This window comes from Equus przewalskii, chromosome 26 (genome assembly GCF_037783145.1).
Source record: "Equus przewalskii isolate Varuska chromosome 26, EquPr2, whole genome shotgun sequence".
NCBI classification, from domain to species: Eukaryota; Metazoa; Chordata; class Mammalia; order Perissodactyla; family Equidae; genus Equus; species Equus przewalskii.
The window spans coordinates 35299029-35324538 of NC_091856.1; the positions used below are offsets into that span (position 1 = coordinate 35299029).

Consider the following 25510-nt stretch of genomic DNA (forward strand, 5'->3'; position numbering starts at 1 on the left):
TTAGGGCCTAGCACATGTAACCTTTATTAAAAACTGGCCCGACCCCCTTACAAAGGAGGCGGCTAGTGCCCGAGAGTGTGGTCCGCCAGTGGGTGCAGGCTGGACCTGAAACCAGAGAGAGCCTAGAGCTGGTCCATGTCAAAGGCTCACTCCGGGGCCCTGAGTGAGGAACTGGCTCCATATGGCTGGGGGACATCACGGTACCCGGGAGCCCCTCAGCCAGAGAGAAGGGGTCTGGGACACCTTTCACACCAGGATGTCAGAAGTGTAGCTTTAAGGGCAATCGGCAACAAGAGGGGCAGGGGTGGGACGCAGGCCCTGAGCAGAGCCGGGACTCCAGATCCTGCCCCGAAGGCACGTCTGTGGGGGAAGGCCTACCCTCTTTGAGCTCTGGTCTCCCTTCCTCGTGTCCGACCATTCTGGGGCCATGCTGCTGTGTGACCTCTGGGTTCTCCTCCAGTAGGCACAGCCCTTTACAGTTTACAAGGGCCTTGCCACATCCATTTTCTGGCTGGATTCTCCTGGCAGACTGAGAGGAAAGCAGGACAGGGCTGGGATCAGCTAAGGCTTGAGGGGTGAGGCACTGGTACAAGGCGGCTCCATTGGGGCAAGGTGGGTGCTCCGCTGGGGTGAGGTGGGTGCTCCTCTGGGGCGGGCTGGGTGCTCTTCTGGGGCAAGCTTGGTGCTCCTGTGGGGTGGGCTGGCTCCAGGGCTTGGGGTCGCCCTCCAGGGCAGCCCTGGCTCTGCTGTCAGCTCCTCAGCCAGCTGGTGTCTTTGTCCAGTGTAGAAAAGCGGATCAGCTTCAGGCTGGGTGGCTGGCGCTTCCTGTCGTCCCAGAGGTACTCTGGGGATAGAACTTTGGAGGGCTTATGTGAGATGAAGCGGCGGTTCAGGTGGCTCTCCTCCTGCCAGGCTGCCATGATGCCATTGGCCTTGTCTGCCAGGATGGCCATGTGGCAGCCCCTGGTAAACTCGTACACGTTGGCTACCCGCCCCCCAAAGACCGCCCCTCCATAATAGAAGTCCCCCTCACCGTCTGCCACGAAGGCAGTAGAAACATGCCTGCGCTCGTAGGGGAACTGTTGGCGGGGTACAGCATAGTAGCCCGGGTGAATGGCAGCCACTAGGTCTCCCAAGGTCTCAGGGCCCCACGGGTTCCGGAATACCATGTCCACATCGACGCAGAAGAGGTAGTCCACCTCCCGGTGCGCCCTCTTGGCAATGTGCTGGCTGATGATCTCCATCCGGCGCGTGGAGATCTCCTCCCAGCGGGAGTGCCTCTGGATGGGGATGATGCCGAGGCGGCGGCCAGGGCCCAGCGGGACCTGGGGAATGGCCGTGGGGTCGTCGGTGAAGACATAGTAGCATACCCGGTAACCGTGCATGAAGAACCGCTCGGCCGACTCCAGGAAGTGCTGGACGAAGTGGGTGTACCTGGTGGCAATAACCACAACATCCACCACAGCCCTGGCAGGGCCACTGCCTGGGTTCCCACCATGCGCTGGCGATGCAGGGCCAGGCTGGGGCCCCCCCTCTCAGCTCCCCACCTCAAGCAGTCACTCAGGTCTGACCCTCAGGGTCCTCCTCTCAAATTTCCACAATCACAGTACCAACCTCTTAAGACTGTCATTAAGAATGATGCTTCAGGATGACTCTTCCATTCACAAACCAAGCTAACTTTATTGAGAACTTACTGAGTGCTGGGCAGTGTTCTTATCTCCTTTGAGCCTCAAAAACTCGCTACAGGGCAGGCACCGTAATCCCCATTTTATAGGTAAAGACACTGAGACCCAGAGAGAGAAAAGGAAGCAAGCAGCAGCCCAGTGGCTGCATCAAAGCTGTGGGGGTCCCGGAGGCGCAGAGCCGAGGAAACTATGTGGCCCCACGCCCCAGGCCACAGCCGATTGGACCAGGGGCTCATCTGACCCCAGGGGGGCCATCCAGCATCTGGCCAGCACTTTTTGCCTTGGGGCCCCATCATGGTCCCTCTCTCAGAAGTCCCAGAAAGGGACCTAGAGGCAAGCAGCCAGGTGGTGGCTCCTAAAGCAAAGGCCAGGTGGGGTGAGGGAGGAGAGAGGAAAACAGGAGGGATCCAGAGAGTGGGCAGACAGAGCCGGTAGAGGAGAGGGTCCGGAGGGCGGGGCCAGCTCTGTCTGGGTCTCTTGATGTGCCTGTGGCCTGCCCATGGACCCCCATTTATATAAGGTGATCTGGGGGGTCCATCCCTTCACGCCTGCCTGGACTGTTCAGGGGGAGCAGCAAGGGGTGAGGGGCACCTGGCAAAGGTTCCTGCTTTTCCTTCACCTGGGCTGCCTGCTCCCCTTCCCTGCCAGGGCCAGACCCCCTTCCTCCAGGAAGACCCCCTCCCACTCCACTCTCCCTTCCTACCCGCGCAGCACCTGGGTCAGGGCCTCCCTCGTCGGGCAGGCTCCCATCTCTCCCAGACTGCACGCTCCTGTGGCTCAGAGAGAACCCTCCCTCGCCCAGCCAGCCGTGACTCACTTCCCCACGGCGAACACCGTGAGCCCGATGGTCAGGTTCAGCGGCTGGTAGATGTGCTGCAGAAGCTCGGCGTTGAAGGTTCCCTCGGACACGATGGGCGCCAGCCAGGGCGTCAGCGTCAGCAGCTCTGTGGGCCTGGCAGCAGGGGAGGCCGTGGGGGTTGAGACGCTGTGTGACCCTGGGCAGCTTTGTCCCAGTCTCTGGGCCTCAGTATTCTCGTGGAAAGTGGAGATGATAACAGCAGCCTCCCAGCGCGGTTGGGAGGGCCAGGAGTTAAAGCACATCAAGTGTCTAGAAGAACCTGGCATTTCAGCTGCCTGCTGTGCCTAGTAAATGGGAGCGCCAGTATCATCATAACACGGGACTGAGCACCTGCTATGCAGCAGGTGCAATGCTGTGCATCTCACAAACACCGTCTCATCTGGTCCCCCCACCTCCTGTGAGGTGGGTACTATCATTAATCCACCTGTACAGAAAAAGCTCAGAGTAACAGGGTAACCCGCCCAAGGTCACACAGCTACTGACAGAGCCTAGGTCCCTGACTCCCAGTGTGTCTTTCCACCATCCCAGACTACCTGGACCCCAAGGCCTGAGACCTCCACCACCCCAACTAATGAATCAGAGCTGTCCCCCTCACCTACCACCCAGGTCTCTCCATTCTGCACCCAGGCCCTGACCGACACCTACCTCTGCTCCAGCAGCTTGGGCTGGGGGTACCGTGACCTGCAACCAGAAGGGCCAGTGGTGAGGGGAGGCAGCTCCCAGCCCCAGGACCACAAAAGGGAAAATGACAGTTTACTTACTGTGCCACAGGCTGGAACAGCTTCTCCCCCTTGTACTGCAGCTTCATGTTGCTGGTAGTGGAGGAGAAAGAGCCGTTAGGGCTGGGCGGGGGGCAGAGACACTCAGCACGTGAAGGATGAAGCTGAGCTTAACCAAAGAGCCCCACGGGGCAGGTACCACCCAGGTTCCATGCAGACTCCCGGGAGCCATCCCCACCACCGCTCTGCCCTCTGCGGGGCTGGGCTCCTACAGAAGCGGTCTGTCCAGGGGCACTGAGTGGCAGGGCAGCGATTCCAACCTGGTGGTCTCTGTGTTCAAAGCTGATGCCTTTTCAACTATGTCACTCTGTAGGAGCCCGGCATGGGGCGGAAGGTTTGAGAAGGAGCAAAGGCCCAGTGAGCCCAGTTCTGCCACCTTCTTGCAAGATTCCAAGCCTGGGAACCTTGGGGGAGTTACTTAAGCTGAGCCCACGGTGATGGTCAGTGTAGTGCCTGGTTACTCAAACAGCAATCAAGGCACTGCCCTGAAGGTATCCTGGAGATGGGATCAGCGTCTATACCAGCTGACTTTATGTAAAGATTATCCCGGATAATCTAGGTGAGCCTGATCCAGTAAGAGGAAAGGCCTTAAGACCAGAACTGAGCTACCCATGAAGAAGAAATCTTCAGTCCGCCCGTGGACGGACTGCCCATGTGTTCCCGCCTGCATTTCCTGCCGGCCTGCCCTTCCGATCTCAGCCCAACCTAGCCACCCCACAACTGTGTAAGCCAATTCCTTGTACTCTCTCTCTCCCCCTCTTCCTCCTTCCTCCCTCCCTCCTACCAGTTCTGTTTCTTTAGTGCAACCTGGCTGATACACCCACTTCTTCTCATCTGTGAAATGGGTAATGACCCTCAACCCTGAGGGCTGCTGTGAGAATTAGCGAGGGACGCGAGCCTGCGGTTCTCAGCCCGGCGCAGCACGGAGCAAGCGCTCAGTAAGACCAGGCAGCCTGGCCCTCGCTCGGCAGGCGGCGCGTGTGGCCAGCCTTCCTGAGCTTCAACCAACGTCAGCGGGCTGGAGAAGGAAGAAGCGGGTCCCTGAGGAAGAAGGCTGCAGGCTGCACGGGGGCCTCTGGCTCTGCCACCATCTACCTGGCCGAGACCTGAGGCCAGACATTTGACTCATGGGACACTGGTTCCCTCAGCCCTAAAACGGGGACAATAAAACCTTCTGCTTAGAGTCCTTCCCCAGAGGGTGGAAGTGAGGTCCAGAGAAGGGAAAGGTCTGCCCAAGGCCCCCAGGGAGTGGGGTGAGAGCCAGCTCCAGAAGAGGCCTGAAGTCAGCTCTGTAAGGCTCAGACCGCCAGAGGTCTCAGCGCCTGCCATGCACCAGGGACTTTCAATATGCCGATCCTGGGGCATGGCTTCAGCCTCCTTCAGTTTTCCCACCTTTTTTATTTTTTAAGTCAGAATTGGGGTGAGTTTATTATGAGCCAGAGTGAGGATTATAACCTGGGAAGGCCTCAGAAGTCGTTCCCTTTTCCCATGTTTTTTAGTCTATGCTTTTTTTTGTGGTAAAATATACACAACAAAGATTTACCATTTTAACTGCTTTTTTCTTCTTTTGAGGAAGATTAGCCCTGAGCTAACATCTGCTGCCAATCCTCCTCTTTTTTGCTGAGGAAGACTGGCCCTGAGCTAACATCTGAGCCCATCTTCTTCTACTTTATATGTGGGATGCCTACCACAGCATGGCTTGCCAAGCGGTGCCATGTCCACACCCGGGATCCCAACCGGCAAACCGCCGAAGCAGAACGTGCACACTTAACCGCTGTGCCACTGGGCCGGCCCCTTAACTGTTTTTAAATGTACAGTTGAGCAGCATTAAGTATATTGCATTGTTGTGCAACCATCACCACCATCCATCTCCAGAACTTTCTCATCTTCCCAAACTGAAATTCTCTCCCCATTGAACACTCTCTTCCTTTCCCCTCCCCCAGCCCAAAAGCCATTATTCTACGTCTATCTATGAATTCGACTATTCTAGAGACCTCAGATAAGTGGAATCCTACGATGTTTGTCCTTCTGTGATTAGTCTGTACTCTTGAATCAACAATTTTTTGAAGTCAATCCATCAAATCGTCCCTCTGCCCTAGTTTCACGTAAACCAGCACATTCAGGTCCCTGCTCAGAAAGTGATGGGACTCTGAGAAGGGGGTCAGAAGTGGGAAAGGGCCCCAGGACACTGGCACCAGCCAGCCCAGTGCTCCACTTCCCTGGCAGTTGGCTCCTCCCCTCTCCCTACAAGCCCAGACAAGATCCAGCTGCATTCAAGAGTTAGCTGTAAGAACACTGAACCACAGACGAGCCAGGGCCAGAACAAGGAGCTTCACGTTTCCAAACCGCAGAAGGAAACAAAACTAAAAGAAGAAATCCAAATGAAAAAAGGGGAAGTTGTGACCATCAAAAGCAAACAAAAACCTCCAATTTCAATCTATTAAAAAAATAACTTGGGGCCAGCCCCGTGGCATAGTGGTTAAGTTCAGTGCTCTCTGCTTCAGCAGTCCGGGTTCGTGGGCTTGGATTCCAAGCACAGACCTGCACCACTCGTCAGCCATGCTGAGGCAGCGACCCACAAATAAAGTAGAGGAAGATTGGTACAGATGTTAGTTCAGGGCTAATCTTCCTGAGCAAAAAAAACCCAACCAAAAAAACTCCACCTCAGTAGAACCAAGGCAGACAAACTAGAAAGAAAAATAATGTAGCAAATGCACTGGGTCAAGGATGATGACTGAGAACCACAAACAGGCCAAAGAAAGGTCACCGAAGAGGAAATTCAACTAATGAGAAGGCGTGGGGGAAATGAAGGCCTCAGGAGGAATCAAAGAAATGAAATTTAAACCAAAGAGATAGCACCTCCCATCTCTGGAATCAGCAAGGTGGTGTGGTCTTTGTTTCTCATAATACCCGCTCCTTCCAGCGCTGGCCCAGATGCAATGCAGCTGCCCAGCTGGGAGTGGTGAGTGTGTGGATCTGAGCGTGTGATGTGCCACCGTCCCTCTGAACAGCAACCTGGTGAGCTGGATGGAAAACCCAACCATATCCTCTGGCCCAGGAAGGGAACGTATCAAAAGAAAGGATCTTTAAGATGGAAAAAGCTTTCTATCCAAAGCTGCTCCTTACAAACTATGTTTCCAACACTGAGAAATTAGAAACAACTTAAATGCTCCACCCTTGCTGGTGGGAAAGGGGGAGGGGTCCAAGAATTATGACCCAACCTGAGGGGGGTAAAATGATGGTGACCACCCAGAGCATGAATCCACACCGAAAAATAAAGCCAACTCTGGGAAAACAGGATACAAATCGCAAAAACATTACGATCACAACTATTTCCAATAGCAAGCAGCCTTTCTGCTTTTAGAACCAAGTAAGTGCACAGTCTGTTCAATTAGAAAATGCAGCCACCACCAAGCCGACAATGAACTCTGGAATCAGCATAACTCAGACCAGTGGGACCCTCGGGAGCTTTTTTCTTTCTTGTTTTACAGCTTCCTAATTTCCTATATTCTGTGTTTATAATAATAAAACATGCCTTGTTCATTATAGTCTATGATCCTGATTTAAACGTTCTGTTGTTAGTGCTGTCAAGTCAGTTCTGACTCCTCCACCCGCTGTGGACAGCAGAATGGAACCCTGCCCGGTCTTTTTGCTCCATCATCTTACCTGCGGGTACTCTATCAGGCAGCGCTCTGCTGCTGTTCACAGGGTTTGCATGGCCAATTTCTTCAGAAGTGAGTGGCCAGGTCCTTCTTCCTAGTTTGTCTTAGTCTGGAAGTTCTGCTGAAACCTGTCCACCAAGGGTGACCCTGCTGGTATTTGAAATACTGGTGGCATAGCTTTCAGCATCACAGCAACCTGCAGCCACCACAGGATGACAATGGACGGATGGGTGGTATGGTTTCCTGACTGGGAAATGACCCTGGGCCGTGGTGGTGAGAGTGCGGAATCTTAACCACTAGACCAAGAGGGCTGGCAAACTTTGCTTTAGCTGTCATGAAAAACAAGAGACCATGGGGGCCAAATGCCCCCTCAAGACCATCGCAACCCAACTGTCATTGCTCTTAACTGTCAAAAGTCAGATTCGTTATGTGGGGAAGACTGGTCACATGTTAATTTGTTCTTTGAATCCACATAGAACACAAAATTGGGGCTGGTCCGGAGGTGCAGTGGTTAAGTTCACATGTTCCACTTCGGCGGCCCCCGGTTCACCGGTTGGGATCCCAGGTGTGGACATGGCACCACTTGGCAAGCCATGCTGTGGTAGACGTCCCACATAGAAAGTAGAGGAAGATGGGCTCAGATGTTAGCTCAGGGCCAGTCTTCCTCAGCAAAAAGAGGAGGATTGGCAGCAGATGTTAGCTCAGGGCTAATCTTCCTCAAAAAAAAAAAAAACCACACACAAAATCGAGCAAAAATGTCAAGTCCTAAAAGCAGTGTTCCTGAGCGCCTCCTCCAGGCTGGTGCCACAGCAGGTCACTGACAGGCATCAACGCACTCCCTGCTGCAGGCCGGGGCACCTCGACCATCCCATTTGACAGATGCAGCAAGGGAGCCTCGGAGCCACACAACATGCTCAGGGTCAGACTGCAGAGGGGGTGCTGCAAGGACAACCGAGGACTGAAACAGGCGAAACTTACTCCACATTTGTGGCAGCCCATAAATTACTCACTGATGCACACTGATCAGAATCACGAGCTTAGGACCTCAGAACCTGCAAAGTGACGTTAAAAGCTCTCCCATCTCCCACACTCCGGGAAGCCCACAGAGCTCCCGGTTCTGCCAGCCCCATACTTACAAGATCTCTGGGCAGGGGAGGTAATAGGGGACGTAGGAGACAGGCAGCCAGTCCTCGACATACACCCTGGGAAGGAAAAACACCTGTTGACTCACCTCTGTCCCAGAGGCCGAAAACTCACCTGGTGCGGGTTAATGGGAGTGAAGGCAACCGGGGGTCCCTCATCACTCCTTGGGGTACAAAGTCTCCTGGCCTTCCAGCATGCTGTCATTATTCACCCATAGAGCCATTCACTCCTGGGGCAGGAACGTTCTCGACCCAGGCCCTGAACACAAGGGGGTGGCAGTGAGGGGCAGCCCCGGGAGCTCCACAGAAGGAACACACGGGTGAATCTGGGAGCATGAACAGGAGTTCCTCATCAACATGGCTAGGAAAATGGTCAAGGCAGAGAAAAGACCAAGTGCAGAGGCCAGTACAAGGCAAAGTTCAGAAGCCAAAACCAGTTTGGTCTCCCTGGCATGGGGTTGAGGGATAAGCGTGCCAGAAGAGGTGGGTGGGACCCAGGAATCCCCTGAAGGGGTCAAGATTTGGGGGTTGAGATGCAGGAGAGAGGGGGGCATCTGGGGGACAGAGGGAGGGCTCCATGGGGCATGCTCACCACAGAGTGCAGAGTACCGTCCCTACCAGCAGGCAGACCCCCAGGCCGATGGCCAGCCTGTGGCGGCGCATGGCCAGGTGCAGCACCTGAGCCTGGGCACCTGCTGAGACTGGGCGTGTCTTGGCCGATCAGCCCTCCTCTCTCAGGGATGCCAGGCTCTGAGCCTCTGTCTCCAGGGTCGGGGAACACCTGCAAAGGAATTTTCCTTTATCCAGGGGACAGTAGCCCCATCCTTGCTGCCCTACCCTCCTCTGGGCGGCCCCACCAGAGGAATGTGGATCCCTGATGTCTCCTCGTCCTGCTGGATCCCAGGCTGGCTCTGGCAGCTCCGGGAGGTGGACCGGGGACGGGGCTCAGTGCTCAGAGAAGGCTGCAGCTGTGCCTGGGGAGAGGCACTCTGGCGCGGCCTACTGGCCTCCAGCCTAGGCTCTCAGGTCTCCCTCCCAACCGTGTCTCTGGGCAGTGAGCAGAGGGTGGACAGCATACAGGGACCGGGGCAGCAGCGCGAGGGCGGGGCTTCGAGAAGGATTCCCAGGAACAACACTGAGGACGCCGGAAATCAAGCCTACAGCCGGCTCGACTGTGACCCCAGCGGACAAACGGAGCCTGGGCGAGGGCTGCGCAGAGAGGCGGCCGTGATTCCCCCGGGGGTAGGGGTGGCAGCAGTGCATTCCTCTAGGGGGCCCGCGGGAAGGGGCTTCAGTTCTCATTGGATTGGTAACCTTGAGCAAGGCACTCTCCGCACCCCCGCCCCCGGCCTCAGCGTCCCCCTCGGTTAAGGGGGCTTGGGTGGGGGGCACAATACGCACCGGCCCTGAAGATGACGCGCAGCAAGGGCTGTAAAGCGCTTGGTCCGGCCGGGCTCACAGTGCCCGCAGGACCCCCGGCAGTAGTGCAGGGGTCAGCCCGAGGTCAGAGAAAGATCCCAGGGCCCGGGCTTTGGGGCTTTGGCCCCTGTTCACCCCGTGGCCTCCGGCAAGCCCGCTCCCTTTCCCTCCCTCTGCGAGTCTCAGTTTCCCCACCAGGGCCACGGGGTCCTGCCAAGCTTCCGCCACGATCTTCCGCTCCGCGAGTCCCTGCCTCCCGGGGGCCCAGGCTGCCGGGACCACTCCGCTGACGCAGAGCCAGGCCCGAGCCCCGTGCGCCCCAGCCCGGGGTCCGAACCCACCAGCCTGGGGGCGAGACGCACACCTCGACTTCCGCCCGCCAGGGCCAGCTCCGGGTTCTGGCCGCTCCTCCTCCACTCTGGGTTACGCGATGGCCTCAGCTACCCCCTCGCCGCGCCCGGCCTCCGGCAGCGGCAGCATGCAGGGCTGAGCCTGACGCAGGGCCCGCAGGGGGGGGTGGGAGGAGCTGCGCATATAGGGTGGGGAGGGGAGAGGGCGGGGGCCGCGGGAGGGAAAAGGAGTCGCGCGCCCCGCCCACGGCCGCAGCTCCTCCCACTCACCTGCGCGCCCCGCCCACAGCTTCTTCCCAGCCGCCTGCGCGCTCCGCCCACGGCCCCGCTCCTGGTCAAGCCGTGCTGGGTCTTCAGTTCCCATAGGCAAAGTGGAGGAAGATGGGCACAGATGTTAGCTCAGGGCCAGTCCTCCTCACAATAAAATAAAAGGTAATTGTTTAAAATAAAGGAAGAAAGAAGAGCGTGGAAGCAATCACAGGAAGGAAAAACCAGCTGATGTCGCACTTTTTTCCGGGTTGGGATCATGTCTCCGTTGCCCAGGGCCTCTGAGCCTGGCACAGCGGCTCCCGAAATCTCCTGGAGCCTCTGTTTCCTCCCCTGTAAGATGAGGTTGGCCGTATTTCCTCCCACGGGCCGCCCTGTCGGGGTGGCATTGACTCTTGTTCACCCTAGGGACTCTGGCAGCCCCAGAGGGACCCTCTTACATCTCACCAAGTGTAGGCCAAGCGCAGGAGGTGGAGGGCTGGGAGGCAGAGACCTCAGCTTAGTCGTGGAGAGGGAGGGCATACAGAGGGACCAAAAGGAAGGCATCCAGGGGTAAATAAGGAAGTAGTAACAAGGCGGGGGTCAGGAGGAGAGAAACCAGATACAGAGAAACAGTACAGAAGACAAAACAACAACGGAGGCTCAGAGAGGTTATGGGTTTGCTCAGGGTGGCAGTGATGCACCTTGAAGTTGCAAACCCAGATCTGCGTGGCGCCTGGGTACAGCCTCCCAGGTCCTTCCGGGGTGTCGTTGAGGTTTCCCTTGAGGACCACGGGTTCCTGTAAGGCAGGGCCTGTTTCCCCAGAGTCTGCGGGTGCCTGGCACAGGCCCAGGAGCTGGTGAGTGCTAGCTGAAAGGTGGTGCTGCCATTTTTAGCTGGAGACACTGGTCCCTGGGACCGACTGGTTTGTTTTCTTCACTTGGTTTAAGTTTGCAAAGTTCTCTGGTGTACTTTCCAGACACTGCTGCCTCCCTGGTAATAAAGAGGTGAGCAATACGGGGCAGGCCCAGGACTCTGCCAACTGGCCACAGCCCTGTCCTGGCCCAAGCAGCGTTCTCTTTCTCCCTCCTCCCCACCCCCCACCTCCAGGAGAGGACAAATTTGGCCTAAGGACAGCGTCAGGGCTGGCCTGGGAGGGGCGGTGAAAAGATGAGGGAAAACCAAAGGGACTTCCATGACTTGAAAATGTAACCACCGAGAACCGAGAGGGGAAAGGAAGGCGGGAGAAAGCGGCTGTGCATTTGGACATCTTTGTAATTGGAGAGCGTACGTGGACTGAACTAGGAACTTACGCAGAGGCCTGAAGTGTTCACAGGAACCAGCAGGCGAATCAGAAAGAACAAAACCAACAAAGCATGGGGGCAGAGGGAGAGGTGGGAGAAACGTGTGCCAGCTTGCAGTCCTCTCTCTCCTTCTCTCTCTCTCTAGATATAATTTTATAAGCTTTTATGAACTATTACTTGGATACCTTTTGAGGAGGAGGCCCATGGAGGCTGCGCTCCCACTTACTGGCTGTGTATGAGATGCTGTCCCACCTGTTAGGCTGTGAGCTCCCAGGGCAGGGATGGTGTCTGGGGTTCACCATAGTTTTCCAGGTCCCTGCACACAGGCACATGCTGAATGCATGAATGAGTATATGAACGAGTGAATGAATGAATGAACCCAAGACTTCTTGATGTCTCAGGTTTCTTGTCTGTAAAGTAACAGCACCTGACACGGATTCACTCATCTATTTATTCAGTAAACATTTAAGTGCCTACTACATGCCAGGCATGGATCTGGAGGTTGGGACACAGCAGTGAACCAGCTCAGTCCCTGCTTGCATGGAGCTGACTAGAGCAGGGGTTAGTTGAGGGATGCGGGTCACAGGCATGTGTCCTAGCTCATTTGGGAGCAGCTGCCAGGATCAGCAGGTCATGCACATGTGCCTGTCCAGCAGCTCAGGACTAACCCGGAGAGGCCTGTGGTGGAGAGGATGTACTCATGTTACCCTCATCCCCGTGTGGCCATTCCCCTCAGTGGTCCTCAGATTTCCCATCTGTAAAATGGCCATGTGAGGAAATCCCTCCCTAGGTTCCTCCGTGAAGTTGGTCTTGGTCTTCCAGGGAGACAAGGAAAAACTCTGCATGGTCTGTCTCCCCACTGGTAACCACGGGGCTGGGGTGGGGAGGTGGGGCACCGGGTTTGAGTTCACCGAGGGGACTGGGCTAGGATCCCCCTGTTGGTTAGTGGCCAAGCTGAACTGGGAGCCCTGCACTCCAAACCCAGTCCTCATGCTCCCCACCAGCCACAGACTCTCCACACTGGGTCTCTGACCTGCCCTTCCTCTGGGATCCTGGAGGATGCCCCAGGGTATTTCCCAGGAATAAGGGGCTTCATGGTGGGATCAGTCTGAGAACCTGGGATGACCAGGGGCCGGAGTCCTCCCCAGACCTTTACTCTCCAAGGCAAGGTGGGGACAGTCTATGGAGCCGGGTGGAGGGGGCTCGGCAGGGTGGAGGCAGGGCTCCAGTCCAGGGCACGGACCTCCCCTTCCTCACCTTAGGGAAGAAACTTCTGCCTGGAGCAAGGGCCAGCATTCTCTTGGGTGCCCAGCTGTAGCCTCCAAAAAGCTCAGTTTCGACCTGAACGTTCATCTTGACCCTCCTGGGTCTTGGTACCTGGGGATGGGCAGTGACAAGAGACAAGTCCTTGAGGACAGACCCCAAGTCTCAGCCTAACTGCCTAGCGTTCTGCCCTCGATTTTCTGGGTGACTTTGGACAAAACTCAGTTTTTCCTGCTATGAAAAGAGGCGATGGAATCCTTCAGTGCTTTTCGAGCTGTGCCCTGTTGGGGGGTGGGGGAGAGTGTCCCTGACATGTGTATGGGGGGTGGGAAGTCCAGGCCTCATCCCAGCTTTACCCTGAGCAGCTCTGTCCTGTGTTTGAGACACGGGGCTTCTGCGTCAGGTACCATTGGAACAACATGTAACTGCCCCCAAAAAGTGAGGTTTAAAAACATCGGGGCTGGGTGAGCTCTGGGCCAGCCCTGCCCCTCTGGGACCCTGTGCCTCTCTTTCTTGTTGACCTGGGTATTCAGGAAGACAAGTGGGTTCACAGTCCTGATGCCCGACCCCCGGCCCCCAGCCGAATCCAGGAGTCCTTTAATCAAAGCCCCAGCAGCCTGCCCTAGTCACGGCCTGGCCTGGCTGCAGGCAGAGCCCACAGCGCCCCTCCCTGGCACCTGCCCGGTCATGGGGAGCAAATCTGCCAAGCTCTTACTGCGGTCAGCGTGCTCCAGCCTCTGGAGCAGAACTGGGGAGAGGAGGGCGCCCCTTAGGCTGGGACCTGAGACCCTAGCACCTGGGAGAGGAGCTTCCTGGCGGGGCATGGAATCCAGACGCAGACCACAAATGTGGGAATGCCCGAGAAGGCGTGTTCAGCAGCCTCACCCCAGGGTGGGGAGAAGGGCTAGCACTTTGCAAATGGCAGGCCCAGCCTCCCTCGTCATTACGAAAATGAGTTAATTAGATGTCATCGCCCACCTACCAAACCCACAACAATTTCCCCCAGCACCCCTGAACCTTGAAACCCTCCCAGTGGTGGGAGGGGGATCTGGACTCTTCCTGGAGGGCGACTTGGCAATAAGACCCCAGACGTCCTCCCCTTTGATCCGGTTGGTGTACCTCTGAAACCAGAGGAGACGGCTAGAGATGGGTAGAAATTGCTCATGTGCACAGATGGTCATCCCTGCCTGTCTCTGAGAGCCCTGCAGGGGACACCCCCGGGGTCTGGCAGGGGGATCTGGTGTCCCTGGCAGTGGGAATGCTCAGACAGAGGTTCCCACATGCTGTCATCACCCGTTAGTGGGCCATGAACAGAGTTAGTGAGATAGGCTTGGATTTTTAAATAAAATAGAAAACATTACAGGCCAGCCCTCCTAGGAAGAGCCGGTGTTTCATGGAGAGTGTGTGTGTGTGTGTGTGTGTGTGTGTGTGTATGTGTGTACACTGTCAGATGTCAAATGTGTTCCAGACAGAGGACAGGCCAGAAGAAAGCTCAAGAGACAAGCCAGGGGACAGGCCAGGGTGTGTCTGGTGGACGTGAGGGAGGCGATGGAGGTATTCCAGAAGCTGGGGCCTCAGCCAATCCTGCTCAGGGCTCCATGTCCCCAAGGGGAGGCTGAGTCAGCAAAGGCGGAAGGGTGCGGGCGGAGGGCCTGCCTTGTGCCTTTGGCCCAGAGGGACCTGGCTTTAATCCCAGCACTGCTACTTAGGCGCCAGGGGGGATCTTGGCATCTCAATTCCCCACTTAGAACAAGGGGGAACCGTAGGCCCACCTCAGAGCTCCAGTACAGATGAAGTGAGGTCTGTCCTCAGGCTCCTGGCGCACATTAACACAGCTGAAGGATGACAGCACCCTCGTCCTCGTCCCCACCCTCACCCGCCTCATCAGGTGGTGACCTCACCCAGCCAGGTGCTCCCAGCCTGGCAGGCTCTAGGGAAAGGCGTGCACCTGAGGAACTCTGATGGGTCCCACATGTGTTCTCCAGAGAGGAGGATCCTTGCAGGCTTGTCTCTAGGGGACCTGCTGGGGCCTCTGCTTCCTCACGTTGTCACTGCAGCTGGTCGCCAGCAGACTAGCAGCCCGCCAGTCTGACGGAGCCCAGTGCTGTCTCCACAGTGTCCGGGGCGCGTGTCCTCGTCGGGGAGGTGGAGCAGCTCTGATGCGTGCGCCGTCTGCGTCCCCTCTCCTTGGAACTGCCTGGGTTTGCTCTCTGTCCCTTCTGGAAACATTGGCTTTCCAGAGTTTTTGGACCACGGGGATGTGAAACCTTTCCCTGGCCTTGGGTTGTGAGGAATGCTCTTCAGTTTGTGGCTCGTCTTTCCACCTGTCTACATTTTTCTTGTTTTTGTTTTGGTCACAGGAAGAGCAGGCATTTCCTGTCTGGCTTCTGGCTCTTGTGTCACACTTAGAACAGTAGTCTCTACCCCTAGACTATGCACACATTTACTAAAAGGACTTCATTTTATAAATCTAGCCTTTAATCTATCTGGGATTTCCCTTTCCAATAACAAAAATACCAATTCAAATAAAAACAAAAATTAATGCGTTCCTTCTTAAAATACGTGGGCAGACACAAGAGTCACCTATTGCATGATTCCATCTATAGGAAACGTCCAGAACAGGTAAAGGACAGAGACAGGAAGCAGATCAGGAGTTTTGGGGCCGGGGGAGGGAGGAATGGGGAGTGAACGCTTTGGTGCAGGGCTTCCTTCCGGGGAGGGAAATATTCTGAGCTAGACAGTGGTGATGGTTGCACAGCATTGTGAATGTAGTTAATGCTATGAATTGTTTAACACAGTGAAATGCTTAAATTTATTATATTTAAATTTTGAATCATAAAGTATAAAAAACCATAAGAGAGTAAAAGGAAAAAATAAAATAAAACCCAAACAAAAACAATAACCAGGGAGGGAAAGGAAGGTTCTGGTGAGGGAGCAGGTTGAAGCTGTGGTGCAGGAGCTGATGCTGACGGCAGTTCCAGAGCTGGCTCTCCCTGCAGGGGTCGTGGGTCCTGAGCTGGCTCAGGGTCTCCTTCTCCTGCAGGAGCAGGAGCTGGTCCAGGTGAGGATTCTCCTGCAGAAGTCCTGAGTCCTAAGCAGCTGAGGGTCTCCTGCAGGAGCAGGTGCTGGTGAGGTGATGGCTCTCCCTGCAGGGGTGGTGGGTCCTACACAGCTCAGGGTCTCCCGTAGAAGCAGGTACAGGTGTAGGTCCAGGTGATGGTTCTCCCTGCAGGGATGGTGGGTCCTGAGCTGGCTCTCAGTTTCCTTTAGAAGCTGCTCCAGATGCCGGCCCTCATCCCAGCACTGCTGATGGAACCAATATTGGTGCTGCCTGCAGCTCTGGAGCAGCTGCTGCAGGTGGTACTACAGCTGAAGGTGGACGTTCCTCAGGCTCTGGAGCGGGCTTTACTTCTGCACTGGCTTCTGCACCTGTACCTGGCTCCTCAGAATGTAGGGGAACCGGAGCTGGAGCCAGTGCGAAGTACTGAGATGGTGCTGGAACTACAGGAGGAGAAAAGATGCCCCCCGCCTGCTCTCCATGTGCCTTCCCAAAGACAGAACACATCCCAGAGCCTTCCAGAGAAGCTCCAGCCCAGGAACCCACAACAAGACGTCTTTCCTGACCGCAGTCCACCAGAGGGGTGGTCTGAGGCCAGTCTTTGCTCCTGGCCAAGACTGCAGTCGGGGATTCTTCCTGTGTGTCCAGCACCAACCCCTCCTGATATGCTCACATGTACCCACCCCAGGCTTTCCCACTCTTGGGCTCTGCGTCAGTGGGCTCCAGGTACCCCAGCGGGGTCAGGAGAAGTTGGACACAGTGCTCCAGGTCAGAGCCAGGCACACTGAGCAGCACCATTGGCTGATGTAGGCTGGCAAAGTCTGAGGTTGATGGCAGTCTTCTGGGTGCTGGTCCAGCCAGGTGCCCAGGATGGAGGAGATGGCACTGGAGGCAGGTGGGTGGGCAGCAGAGTCGGAGGCCTGGCCTCTCCTTCCACGTGGCCCTCCCTTGGCACCCCTGTGGGAGCTGGGCTCCTGGGCCCGCCCCCGCCCATCCAGAGGCCAGTCCACCCCAGCCCACCCCCACGTGACGGTCCAGCAGGGGCAGGCCTGGTCAGCAGGCTGGGCCTGCGAAGTCTCCATAGGAGGGAGCCCTCCGTCAACACTGGGACCACCTCTCCCTTCCTCAGGGAACCCGACGCACTCCTGCCTGCCCCTGGCTGCTCCCCACTGGAATGTCAACTCCACGAGGACAGGGAGGCCGGTACCTGCTCTGTTCATCGCACTGGTGGGCGCACAGTAGGTGCTGCATGCACATGTGAGGGGGGAGGGACCAGGCGGAGTGTGTCCTGCTGCCCAGCCTTCACGGGGCCCTCGTGGCACCTCAGCCTGCTGCTCATACACCGCTGTGCTGTCTTACTCTCTGTGAGGCCTGTGTGGGTCTCGTCTCTACCCCGCCACTATCCTCGGGAATGGGGACACAGCCGGCCCAGCCCCACATGCAGCTGGCCTTGCAGGACTGAGGCACCAGGCTGATGTGTGAGCAGGTGGCTCCCCACACCTCCTTCCTGGGCCCTCGGCTCAGGGGGTGCTGAGCAGGGCTGGGATGGGCTGTGGTGGGGTTGGATTCTCTCAGGGGCCAGCTCTGAGGCCCCAGCCTCTTCTCTGCTCCACAGGGGGCCCGGGACCCCATCTGCGGCTCTCTGACTCCTTTCCTCCTACAGGAGAAGCCTCCGTACCTCAGCCCTCTAGCAGGAATCACGAAATGCGTGGGAGCCAGGGTGTTATGCCCCGCCCCCCAGCCACAGACCTCAGATGTCCCCCACCTTGGAGACACAAGCCCTTCTTCTTGACTCAAAGCCCAGTCATTTCCTGCTCGGTCCTGGGGTCTGCTGTCCTTGTCGCAATCAGGATGAAAGAATCCACATCTAGAGGAGGCCAGGAGGGCATTGCATACACCTGCTCTGATGTCTAGTGGGGACTGGCTGACTCCCCAATCAGACTGGAGCCCAGGAGGACACGGGTTTTCGTGTCTGTATATGGCGGGTTGGGGGGCTTTATATACATTCGCTGAATGAATGAAGCCCAACCAGCACCTTGCTGACATCTGAGTGGGCCTGGGCCCCGGGCAGCCCCCAGGGCTCCCTGCTCTGCCTGCACCCAGGCTGGGACCCACCCAGGGAATTGGAAGGCTCCTTTAGAAATGGGAAAGCAGCTGTGTCCAAGGCCACAGGGTGCTGAGGCTTGAGGCAGAGAGCTTCACGGGGGAGTGGAAAGTCCTAAATCAGGACAACCACAGCCCTCGGCAGCCCTTCCCACAGGGCCAGGCCTGAGCAAACTGAGGCTCAGAGAGGTGAAGGGACACTCCCAAGACACACAGCCAGGAGGTGGGCAGGGAGCCACGGTGCTGTGCAGGGGCGGGGCGCCCACCTTTTGAACAGCAGGTCCAGGACCTGCTGGGTGGTGAAGGCTCGGCAGGTGCACAGGAGGAGGGTGACACAGGAGAGGTCGCTGCCCTGGAAGGCAGGCACCAGGCGCTCCACAGCTTCTCCAGGGTATCTGCACTGACTGTCCCCACCCTGCGGGTCTCATCCAGGTTCAAGGCCCACTCATTTTCACACTGGGACTCATTTTCGGACAAAGAGGGACAACTCAAAAAATGGACAGTAGAAAAATACTTGTGTTCACATCCTGAAGTGTAACAGTGTATAAAAGATTGGTTCTGACAATCTTGCAACCATGTGAAAAGTGACTTTGCACCTGCCCAAGGCTGGGGCTGAACGGTGAGGGCAGAGGATGGGAGGAACTCATACTCCATGGGTTGGGGCTGTGGCCACTCAGGGGCAAAGCCCTTGGCAGAACCCTGGGTAGTCACTTGGGTGGCTTCTAGGCAAGAGGCCTTCCCCAGCCACCTCTGGGCCCTGGTTCTAGAGACCTCTCCAAACCTGCACTCACCTGGAGCCACCCCATTGGTGGTGTGGTACACCTGCCCCTCACTCAGGGAGACAGCGTGAGTGTCCCCGTCCAGTAGCTCCTCCCTGATCTCCTGCGTGGAGCTCTGCAAAGACGGTGACCAGCAGCCGGCCCCAGGGCATCAGAGCCCTGCCTGGCCTCATCCCTGCTTCCTCTGCCCATTGACCTTCTGCTCCCAGATCAGGCACAGACCTCCACCTGGGATGAAAGAGAGACATCCTGAGGGCTCAGGATAATCCTGGGACAGAAGAGTGAAACTCCAGCACTCCACGTCCCGCCCAGTCAGCCTTGACCTGGGGTGTGAACTTGATCTGCCCACCAGGCTTCCAACCCCTCATCATCCCTCTTGCTTGGGGCAAGCCCACCCCAAGAGTGCACACACACACACACACACACACACTCACACATGGGGAGGGGAGGTGGGGCTGCCCAGGTGGGATCAGAGTGGTGACCCGGCCTGGACTGGTCTGTCCTGGCTCTCCCCGTGTTACCTTTGGGTCCTTTCAGGCAAATGGCCAGAAGCATCTGAGGTGAGACCTGACAACGTCTGCAGCGTCGGAAGATGCTCTCACTGCGGGCATTTTTGAAGCCACAGCCTCGGGACATGGGGATACAGCAAGAGAGCATGCTGCTCTCCAGAGCGTGTCCAGCCAAGTGAGCTGGATAGGGAGCTGTCTCTAGGATGTGCATGCCTGGGGCAGACCCCGGGAACCTTGGGGACCCCCTGCCCATCAGCGTGGCATCTCTCCCCCTCCCCATGCTATGGGCCCCAGGCACATGGCAGGGGACCGGCTGCCCCTGCCCCCTGGCAGAGCTGCCTCCACCTCCTGCTTCTTTCCCCTGTCATCTCCCAGTGTCCATTCCCCTTCCAGACCCCACTCGGGCAGTCAGTGTGTGTGTGTGTGTGTGTGTGTGTGTGTGTGTGTGTGTCGCGTGTGTCTGTGCCCATGTGGGGATGCCCAGAGGAAAGAGCCCCACATAGGAGGGGGTGGGAAGGGGTCTCCCAGGATATTAGGGTCTCTCATTCCCAAAGTAAATCTTATGGGAAGGTTGGAACCCTCCCTTCTCTGGGGTCTACCCATCTTTTGGACCCCAGGCCAGACCCTGACTTTCCCGGCCTCAGTTTCCCAATTGTCTCATGAAGGTTTGGATGAGGAACGGCATTAGTCCGGCTCAGCGTGGGCGGCCCGGGGCTCCGGCTCCCGGGCTGAGAGCGGCAAGAGAGCGCTCCCTGAGGGCGCGGACTTCCCACTAACTGGCATGGACCCTGCGGTGGCGCGCGCACACCGGCCAACAGACAGCGCGTGCACGTGACCCCGCCCCACGGCGGGTTCGCCACAAAGCACCAACGGTTCCCCACGGGGCTACCGTTGTCCCCCTGGTACCCTGTGTCCCCATCTCCAACTGCTGCTCTGTGACCCCCACGTCCCCTTTAGCCTGGGGCAACCCCCACCCCAGCCAGGCCAGCCTGAGGACTAGGTGGGCATGGAGACCTGGGGACAAGAGAGACATGGATCCCGCCACCCCCACCCCGCCCGCCCCCCATCGCCACTGTCCTGGTCTCCAGACTCCACCCCAGGGTCTAGCTAGGTCATGGCTGGGTCAGGGTGAGGTGGAGGTGGCAGTGGACACTGAGTGTGGGTCCGGAGAAGATCAGGCCACCCCTTCCCCTCCTCCTGTACACCCCTCTCTCCTTGTCTTCCTGGCAGGAGCTGGGGACACGGGGTCCAGCCCTTTGGGCCTCTTCATCTCCTGCTTTAATCCCAGCACACCCTCCCGAGGGCGGAGTCACTGACCCCATTCTCAGTGGAGGAAACTGAGGCTGGAGAACTCACCACATGAGCTGGCCTGTCCCAGGGCCGGGGCATGGCCCAGCTGGGGTCGCAACCTAGGTCAATCTGACCCCAAAGGCTGTGCTTACACAGGAGCCCGAGGAGGGGCCTCTGAGCCCAGCCTTGGAGGTGAGTCCACGGAGGATGGGTGGCGACAGGGAGGGACGCTGCAGGCAGGGGGCTCTGAGAGGGGCAAGGGCTTGGTGGGCTCCCTGAGGGAGGAAGGCTCTAGGGAGGCTGGAGTGGGGTGAGGGGTGCACAGGGGAGGGTGTCTGGCCCGGGTCACACAGGACTCTGAGTGTTGGGCAAAGAGTCAGGAGTCACTGCAGGTTGGGGGCAGCAGGGGCCACAGTGCAGGAGGTTTGATCAGAGCCCCAGCATCTCAGAGCTGGAGGGAGCTTAGTGGGCACGTGATCCACCCCACCCAAGCACACATCTGTGAGCCCCAGCCAGGCATGAGGCCTGTCTCAGTTTCCTCCTGTGCACGGTGGGGGCTGTGGAGGTCATCTGCCTCCTCCCAGAGCTAGACATCCTGCCTGGAGGACCCAGAGACGGCTTCTTGTCAAGAAGCCATTCAGGTGAGGCCTGTCCCCAGAGTGGTCTGAGTGAGGGGACCAAGGGGACACCCACCTGCCGCTCACCAGGACGCCTGGTCCACAATGCTGTTCTTCCTGTCCAGGTTCACACGGGTGATGCAGCGTCACTCAGCCTCTGGATGGAGAGCAGCAGCGAGGAGCTGTGCTCACAGACCCTGAGACACAGCGCCCGTGTGTGCCCAAGGCTGCCACAGCGTGGTGGAGGCTGGGGAGGAGGAGGTGCTGCTGGAGGCCAAGCTGATGCCAGAGATCATCGGGGACCATGCGGAGGTCAATTTCCATGACTATGAGGGGTGGTATAATCAGCAGAAGCCCTGGACCCTACAGGGCACCTATGCTGGCATCCATCTCCAAGGGACCTAGAAATTGGGGCTCCTTGGTCCCTTTGTGGGTGTGGAGTGGGGAACACTGGCCCCGGGAAGGGAGGGGCTGGGAGGGGCTGGCAGGGAGAAAGGGTGGGGCAGTCACCTTCTTTTCCTGGCCATCAGGGGGCTCCAGCACAAAGCTCATGTTGATCTCCTCCATTTTGGGGCTGGAGCAGCTGGCCGAGAGCATGCTGAGCAGGTGGGCCATGTCTCCGTTGCTCAGGTAGGGCCTGCATCTGAGCTGTCACAGGACTTGGAGTGGGGACTCCTGCTGGTCTTAAGTTTTGTGTTGGGGGCCTGGTGGCTGGAATGAAGGGCTGGCTTTTCAGTAGTCAGACACGCTGGGTGAGTGGGTGCTCTTGGTGGCCCTGTGACTGGCTGGTGTCTGGGACTGGTTAGAAGATGCCCTTAAGTAGTTAGACAAAGTACGGCAAAGTAAGCCTAAAGTTCGCGAAACAAAGGTAGTAATGAAGACTGGAGCAGAGAGAAAGGGAACAGAGGGACACTGGGGGAATCAATGAAGCCGACAGTTCTTTCTTTTAAAGATTTACAAAGTTGACCAAAATTGAACAATTTTACACCAACAGATTGGCTAAGTGAGAGGAAATGGATAAATTCTGAGAAGCACACAAAGTACCAACACTGACTCAAGAAGAAATGGAGAATCTGAGTAGACCTACGATAAGAGAATAGGCTGAAGCAACGTAAGCACTTCCCAACAAAGAAAAGCCCAGGACCAAATGGCTTCACTGGCCACTCGTCCCAAACATTTAAAGAAGAGATAACACAAATCCTTCCCAAACTCTTCAAAAAGTGCCAGCGGAGGGAACACGTCCTACCTCATTCTATGATGCCAGCATTACCCTGATTCCAAAGACCTTAAAGAAAAGACAACTGCAGACCAAAATCCTTTATGAATAAAGATGCAAAAATCCTCAACAAGATACTAGCAAACAGAAGCTAGCAGTGTTTTGGAAGGACTAAACATCATGACAAAGTGTGATTTATCCTAAAATGCAAGGGCTGTTTAATTAATCATTAAGTTATTTTTTCCATACATCACATCACTAAAAAACACACAATCACCTCACTTGATGCAGAGTAAGCTTTGAAAAAATCCAAACATTTTCATGATGAGTGCTCTCAATAAAATAGAAAGAGAAGAGAATTTCCTCAATATGGTAAAGGACATTTATGAAAAACTCAACCTGTGCATCATCTTCAATGGTGAAAGACTGGAAGTTTTCTCTCTAAGGTCAAGAATAAGTCAAGGATTCTCCCTTGTGCCACTTCACTTCCGCATTGGAATGGAGGTTTTGTCAGAGTAATTAGACAAGAGGAAGCACCCAAATGGAAAGAAAAAAAAGAAAAAATAGACATGACATGATCTTATATGCAAAAAATCCTAAGGAATAAGAAAAAGAGTTGTACGAGACTATAAACATTTTCAGCGAAGTATCAGCAGAGAAGACCAACACTTGTGGATCAATGGAATAGAACTGAGAGTTAAGAAATAAACCCACACATGTATGGTCAGTTGATTTTGAACTCAGATATCAAGATCACTCAATGAGACAAAAACAGTCTCTTCAAAAAATGGTGCTGGGAAACTGTATATCCACATGCAAAAGTGTGAAGTTGGAGCCTTACCTAACATCATACTAAAAAATTAACTTTAGGGGCCGGCCCCGTGGCCGAGCGGTTGAGTTCGCGTGCTTTGCTTCAGCGGCCCAGGGTTTCGCCGGTTCAGATCCCGGGCGCGGACATGGCACCGCTCGTCAGGCCACCCTGAGGCGGCGTCCCACATGCCACAACTAGAAGGACCCCCAACTAAAATATACAACTATGTACAGGGGATTTGGGGAGAAAAAGCAGAAAAAAAAAAGGAAGATTGGCAACAGTTGTTAGCTCAGGTGCCAATCTTTAAAAAAAAAAATTAACTCTAGTTGGATCGAAGACCTAAATTTAAAAACTGAAACTGTAACACTTTTAAAAGAAAAGTAAGAGAGCTGTGGGCAGCTCTTCATGGCCCTGGATTGGGCAGATGTCTCTTATATCCCATCCAAAGCACAAGCAACAAAAGAAAAAACAAATAAAGTGGACTTTGTAAAAATTAAACACTCTTGTGAGTTAAAGGCCAATCTCAAGAGAGTATCAAGAAAACCCAAAGAATGGTAGAAAATGTTTGCAAATCTGACAAGGGTCTTGCATCCAGAACATACACAGAACTTCTACAAGTTAAGAGCATCCATACGGGCCAACCCGATGGTGTAGTTTTTAAGTTCACGAGCTGTGTCTCATCAGCCCAGGGTTCACAGGTTGGGATCCTGGGTGTGGACCTAGCACCACTCATCAAGCCACACTGTCGTGGCATCCCACATAAAATGGAAGAAGATTGGGACAGATGTTAGCTCAGGGCCAATCCTCCTCAAGCAAAAGGAGGAAGACTGGCAACAGATGTTAGCTCAAGGCCAATCTCACCCCCCCACACACACACAAAAAGAATATCAACACAAACAACCTGATTAAAAATAATAGACATTGGGGGCCAGCCTGGTGGTGTAGCAGTTAAGTTCGCGGGCTCCGCTTCGGTGGCCTGGGATTTGCTGGTTTGGATCCCGGGTATAGACCTATGCACTGCTTATCAAGCAATGCTGTGGCAGGCATCCCACATATAAAATAGAGGAAGATGGACACAGATATTATCTCAGCAAAAAGAGGAGGATTGGCAGTGGATGTTAGCTCAGGGCTAATCTTCGTAAAAAAAAAAAATAATAGACATTTCTCCAAAGAAGATATACGCATGGCCCATTAAGCACACGGAAAGATGATCAACATCATTAGATATTAGGGAAATGCAAGCCAAAATCACAATGACATACCACTCCACACCCACTAGGGTGGCTATAATTTAGAAGAACAGAACATAATAACTGTTCAAGAGGATTTTGAGAAATTGGAATCCTCATCCATCACTAGGGGCAATGTAATATGATGGAACCACTGTGCGAAAGAGTTTGACGTGTCCTCAAAAAGTTAAGCATAGTGTTATCATTTGATCCAGCAATTCTGCTCCTCATTGTATAACCGAAAGAATTGAATACAGGTATTCACATAAAAACCTGTACATAATATTCATAGCAGCATTATTCACAAGAGCCAAAACACGGAAACAACCCAAATGCCCATCAACAGTTGAAGAGATAAACAAAATGCAGTGTATTCACCATGGGATTTATTCAGCCATGAAAGGAATGAAGGATTGAGACACGCTACAATGTGGATGAACCTGGAAAACATTATACTAAGTGAAAGAAGCTAGACACAAAAGACCATATACTGTGTGATTCCACATGCATGAAAAATCTGAGATAGGTAAGTGGGTAGAGACAGTTGGAGATGAGTAGTTGCCAGGGAGGTGGGGGAGTGGGGAATGGGAAGTGACTGAGTGATGGTCACAGAGTATGGGGTTTCTGTTTGAAGTAATTAAAATGTTTTAGAACTAGACAGTGGTGATGGTGCACAGCAGACAGAATGTAGTTAATACCACTGAATTGTGTAATTGAAGAAGATAAAGTTTATGTTATATAGAATTTAAAACATAAGATACATGTAATCATGGAGGGGAAAAGAAAGAAAGAAAGAAAAGAAGCTAGAAAATAATAAAAAGAATACCCTCACAAAAGAGGATAGGAAGACCCTGGTTCTGGAGCTGGCACTGGCTGTATCTCATGAACTGCCACTGGAGATGGGGCTGGAGCTGGCTCTAGCTGTGAATGTGATAACTGGAACTGGATCTAGTTCTGGAGTGGGTGCCAGAGCTGACTCTAGGTCAGGAGCTGGTGCTAGAGCTGGATCGGAAGCTGGTTCTAGCTCTGAGTCTTGCATTGGCTCTATCGTTGGAATTGGCGTTGGAGCAAGTTCTAGCTCTAGAGCTGGTAATGGAGCTCACACTAGGGTTGGTGATAGAGTAGTCTCTATCTCTGGAGTTGCTGGTAGTGGTGGTACTTGAGCTACTCCTTGCTTCGGTGTTGGAG

At 55.2% G+C, this 25510-nt stretch overlaps 1 protein-coding gene and 2 long non-coding RNA genes across 13 annotated transcripts; 1 reads left to right on the plus strand and 2 right to left on the minus strand.

Annotated features, from left to right (window-relative positions):
* On the minus strand, positions 1–10164 carry GBGT1 (globoside alpha-1,3-N-acetylgalactosaminyltransferase 1 (FORS blood group)). Of its 8 annotated transcripts, none has more exons than XM_008524332.2 (7): positions 9911–10164; positions 8720–8908; positions 8122–8187; positions 3306–3356; positions 3190–3225; positions 2503–2637; positions 1–1434 (listed from the first exon to the last, which is right to left on the minus strand). In XM_008524332.2, the coding sequence occupies exons 2-7, from the start codon at positions 8788–8790 to the stop codon at positions 750–752; spliced, it is 1044 nt and encodes a 347-aa protein (XP_008522554.1). In that variant the 5' UTR covers positions 8791–8908; positions 9911–10164; the 3' UTR covers positions 1–749. The 8 variants fall into 8 exon arrangements, with proteins under 8 accessions (XP_008522554.1, XP_070450775.1, XP_008522561.2 ...); XM_070594674.1 differs by having other exon boundaries at positions 2503–2828; positions 9911–10148; XM_008524339.2 differs by having other exon boundaries at positions 2503–2828; positions 9888–10054.
* A 5331-nt stretch (positions 10165–15495) lies between these two features.
* Positions 15496–19979, minus strand: LOC103553671 (uncharacterized). Of its 3 annotated transcripts, none has more exons than XR_011533230.1 (6): positions 19172–19979; positions 18663–18878; positions 18138–18223; positions 16976–17635; positions 16452–16653; positions 15496–15936 (listed from the first exon to the last, which is right to left on the minus strand). It is a non-coding gene; the product is annotated as an uncharacterized lncRNA (long non-coding RNA). The 3 variants fall into 3 exon arrangements; XR_011533232.1 differs by having other exon boundaries at positions 15499–15936; positions 18138–18327; positions 19172–19948; XR_011533231.1 differs by having other exon boundaries at positions 15504–15936; positions 18138–18333.
* On the plus strand, positions 19973–24190 carry LOC103553670 (uncharacterized). Of its 2 annotated transcripts, XR_545513.2 has the most exons (5): positions 20009–20159; positions 20390–20641; positions 21192–21378; positions 21597–21672; positions 22061–24190. It is a non-coding gene; the product is annotated as an uncharacterized lncRNA (long non-coding RNA). The 2 variants fall into 2 exon arrangements; XR_011533233.1 differs by lacking the exon at positions 21597–21672 and having other exon boundaries at positions 19973–20159; positions 22061–23975.
* The last annotated feature ends 1320 nt before the right edge of the window (positions 24191–25510 follow it).

What these genes read in the sequence shown, in the direction of transcription:
- GBGT1 (XM_008524332.2), bottom strand. Translation starts at nt 8,790, where the DNA reads ATGCGCCGCCACAGGCTGGCCATCGGCCTGGGGGTCTGCCTGCTGGTA. An exon ending in CTCCCCTGCCCAGAGATCTT is followed by an intron (nt 3,357 to 8,121) that starts GTAAGTATGGGG and finishes CTCCACTACCAG; the next exon opens with CAACATGAAGCTGCAGTACA. An exon ending in CTGTTCCAGCCTGTGGCACA is followed by an intron (nt 3,226 to 3,305) that starts GTAAGTAAACTG and finishes TTCTGGTTGCAG; the next exon opens with GTCACGGTACCCCCAGCCCA.